This window comes from Verticillium alfalfae, genomic scaffold (assembly GCF_000150825.1).
Source record: "Verticillium alfalfae VaMs.102 supercont1.2 genomic scaffold, whole genome shotgun sequence".
Taxonomy (NCBI): Eukaryota; Fungi; Ascomycota; class Sordariomycetes; order Glomerellales; family Plectosphaerellaceae; genus Verticillium; species Verticillium alfalfae.
The window spans coordinates 1,122,861-1,125,779 of NW_003315037.1; the positions used below are offsets into that span (position 1 = coordinate 1,122,861).

The following is a 2,919-nucleotide window of genomic DNA, read 5'->3' on the forward strand; positions in this document are numbered from 1 at the left end:
CAGGCAAACAACAATATCCCTAACGCTTCCAAAAAAACAAGATGGCGTCTGTGGCGCGTGTTGTCTCAAACGAAGCTTCAGAGGGGGGGGCTGGGCCGCGGAACCAGGAGAGAGACCATAAGAGGGGACGTGTGATACTCCCTGTAGAGGTGTTCGAGGGGTTCAAGGCCCGTTCGCGACAGATACTAAACGACGGCAGACGAAAGGTCGATTGATACGTGCGGATAGAAGCAAACTACGAAAGTCAGTTGCTATGCGTTGCTTCACGCGCTCAACGTTGCAGATGATGGTTCGCGTGCACGGAGGCGGATGCCAGGGTAGGTAGCTGGGTTGAGTTCTGAACGCGCGACAGGCAATTGACGGATCGTTTACGACGCGTAGAGGAGACGCTAAAGCCTTGATTCTGAGGCATTGAGCAGGTCGCGTATGGGATATGACGAGCAGGCAGGGGGGAGATCAGCGTTGTGGACACTGGCGTGAAGGTCCTGTCTGACTTCGCGGGCTGGGAGGAGTGTGTGTGCCGGCCTGCTTACTTGCCAAGACAGGTACTGTACTGGCAAGGAAGGTACGCGTGCCCTGCGTGGGTGCCAGATTACTTGCACAACAGAGCTAACTACGTACTTAGCTACAGGGTGATTGGGCAGTGTGCGAGCATGCGACCGTTCGACTGCCTAGCTGGTACTACTGTAGAGACTGGGAAGTTGCGATGGACACGGCCGCACGTGGACACGTGTTGACCCTGGTCGTCGTTGCTCAAAGTTCGACAGGGGGGCCGAGAGAACAGCTTGGGCAACGCCGGGATTGGTACTGGAAAGTGACTGCTCAACTGCATCCCGCACTCAGGGACACATGGGAAACTTTTGTTCGGTACTTGTACAGCAAAGTCTTCGGCCGACCGCCGCTCTTTCCTATTTGCCATCAACGTGTGAGGTACGGTGGTCAGCATCCGCACGCAGCGCAACGGAGGTACCCATGTAGCCAGTAACACGAGAAGCTGCCAAAAGGTGATCAATGTTCAGGTGTCCTAGTACCTCTTGCTTGTCTCCAAGGCGCGAACTGTCTGTCGAATGTAGACGCCGGAGCACGCATGTCCGAGGATAGGTTCGAATCAAGACGCCTTAGCTTCTGACAAATATACTTACCAATGACTCGTCAGCCAATTCGACGGCTGCTCCTCGTTCATAGGTACCCATCGGTTCACGGCCGGCAATCGACAAAGAGCGTCTATCTTTCCTATGCGCAATGCCCGGCTGGAAGGCATGTACATAGCATGGATTCAACTATCAGATCAGGCCTGGACACTTGGTGGGTATTTGCCGGGCACTTGGACGGATCTGTTCAACCGATTGTTTGGTTCCATTACATGGATGCGCTACCCCAAGAATACATGCACACGGCCAGGAGAAGCGGTATGGTATGGGGTTGCTGGTACTTGAATCGGGCAGCCCAGATTAGTGCTGCAACGGTCGCAAGCTTGTGTTATGCGGACGGACAGGTGGGCAGACCCAGGCAAGGCATGGTAAGGCGAGGCAAGGCAAGGCAAGGCGCAGGCACAGGCAGAGGCACAGGCAGAGGCAGAGGCAGCAAGGGCCTCGACGCGATGCAGAGACCGGCCATGCGGGAGGCAGGGATGACAGGCCATATGGAACGGGTGATGGAGGGGGAGGGGAGAAACGTGTGGTAGAGCGGTCCCTGGCTGTCCCATCCAGGGGCAAAAGTGGTGTGTGTAGCGGCCTGTGCCACCAACCCAGTTAACTAGTCATCCCTGTGACAGACCGGCCAGCAGCCCCCAAGGTTTGGGGTCCAAGGAGCTCTCCGTCCTGTCGGGCTTGTCACAAGCCTGTTGGCCGCTGTCGACACGGCAATCTGATGGGGAACGGGGGGCGGTTGGTGAACTTGCTTGGGGGGGGGGTGGGAGGGCGGGGGCGATAGAGGGTATGGGAGCCAGGGGAGCTTCTTGGAGACATGCCAGTCGCGGCCCCAGGGGCGGGAAGCAAGGATCACGGCCAGCCTGTGCCCAAGCTAGAAGCTACCTAGGTAGCCCTCCTTGCCCTCTTCAGGCACGCTCAAAGAGAAAGCCAGGGTGGCAGCTCACAACTTAGATCTGTGGATAATGCGAGATGCTGTACGAAGTACATGTACATGGTAGTTGGCTAGGGTTCGCGGTACTCTATCCAGTCGCGACTCTCGCTTGTTTCTCGAGGGTCGGATTGAGGTCGGCATCGCGAGGTAGCGGTCCGTCATTTCTGGGTGTGGTGGGGGTGCCAGTGAGAGATGGAGAGATTGAAAAGGGGGGGCTGGGGCTCTCTCGCCCCAAAGGGCCAGCATGATATTGGCTGGCTGTAGGTACGACTCGGTTGCAATCTGAAGTTGCATGCTCATCTCTGGCGTGCAGAAGAAAGAGCGTGTTGTGTAAGATTGAGTACATGTATGACGCGGCTAACAGGACGAGTGGCGTGTTCGCAAGCGCGTCCGTCGAGTCGGAGGAATCTCGACTTGGTCACTATGCGCTCATTTAGAGTCGAGAGTCGTGGGTTTTCTTTCACTTTCACCGTTTTTTTATTTACCTTCCGAAGCGGCATACATGTACAACCATCCCACTCAGTTGAGTCTGATTTGGCTCCCATTTAGCCTACCAACCTTCTGCTGTGGCGTTCAGACTTTGACCGCACATGTCATCCAGTCCAGTCCAGCCCAGTCGGTCAATTTGGGGGGGGTACCTTATCTGCTATTTTTGGTCAACGGCGCACGCACGCACGTCTGTAGGCGTGGTAAGGCAAGGCATGTCGAGGCCCAATGTGCCGACCAAGGCTAGTATTTCAGACGCTAGATCCCCCCACTTCATACCTAGGTAATTCAGACGGCGGGTACCTCGGGACTGGGAGGGTCCCCACCTGAGACAAAGAGAGGCTCATGAGT

General features: G+C 56.2%; 1 protein-coding gene across 1 annotated transcript; it reads left to right on the top strand.

The window, feature by feature from the left end:
- Window positions 1–286: 286 nt before the first annotated feature.
- On the top strand, window positions 287–1,684 carry VDBG_01801 (predicted protein; the record flags this gene model as incomplete). Its single annotated transcript, XM_003007567.1, has 4 exons — window positions 287–317; window positions 546–565; window positions 632–930; window positions 1,186–1,684. The coding sequence occupies 4 exons, from the start codon at window positions 287–289 to the stop codon at window positions 1,682–1,684; spliced, it is 849 nt and encodes a 282-aa protein (XP_003007613.1).
- Window positions 1,685–2,919: the final 1,235 nt, after the last annotated feature.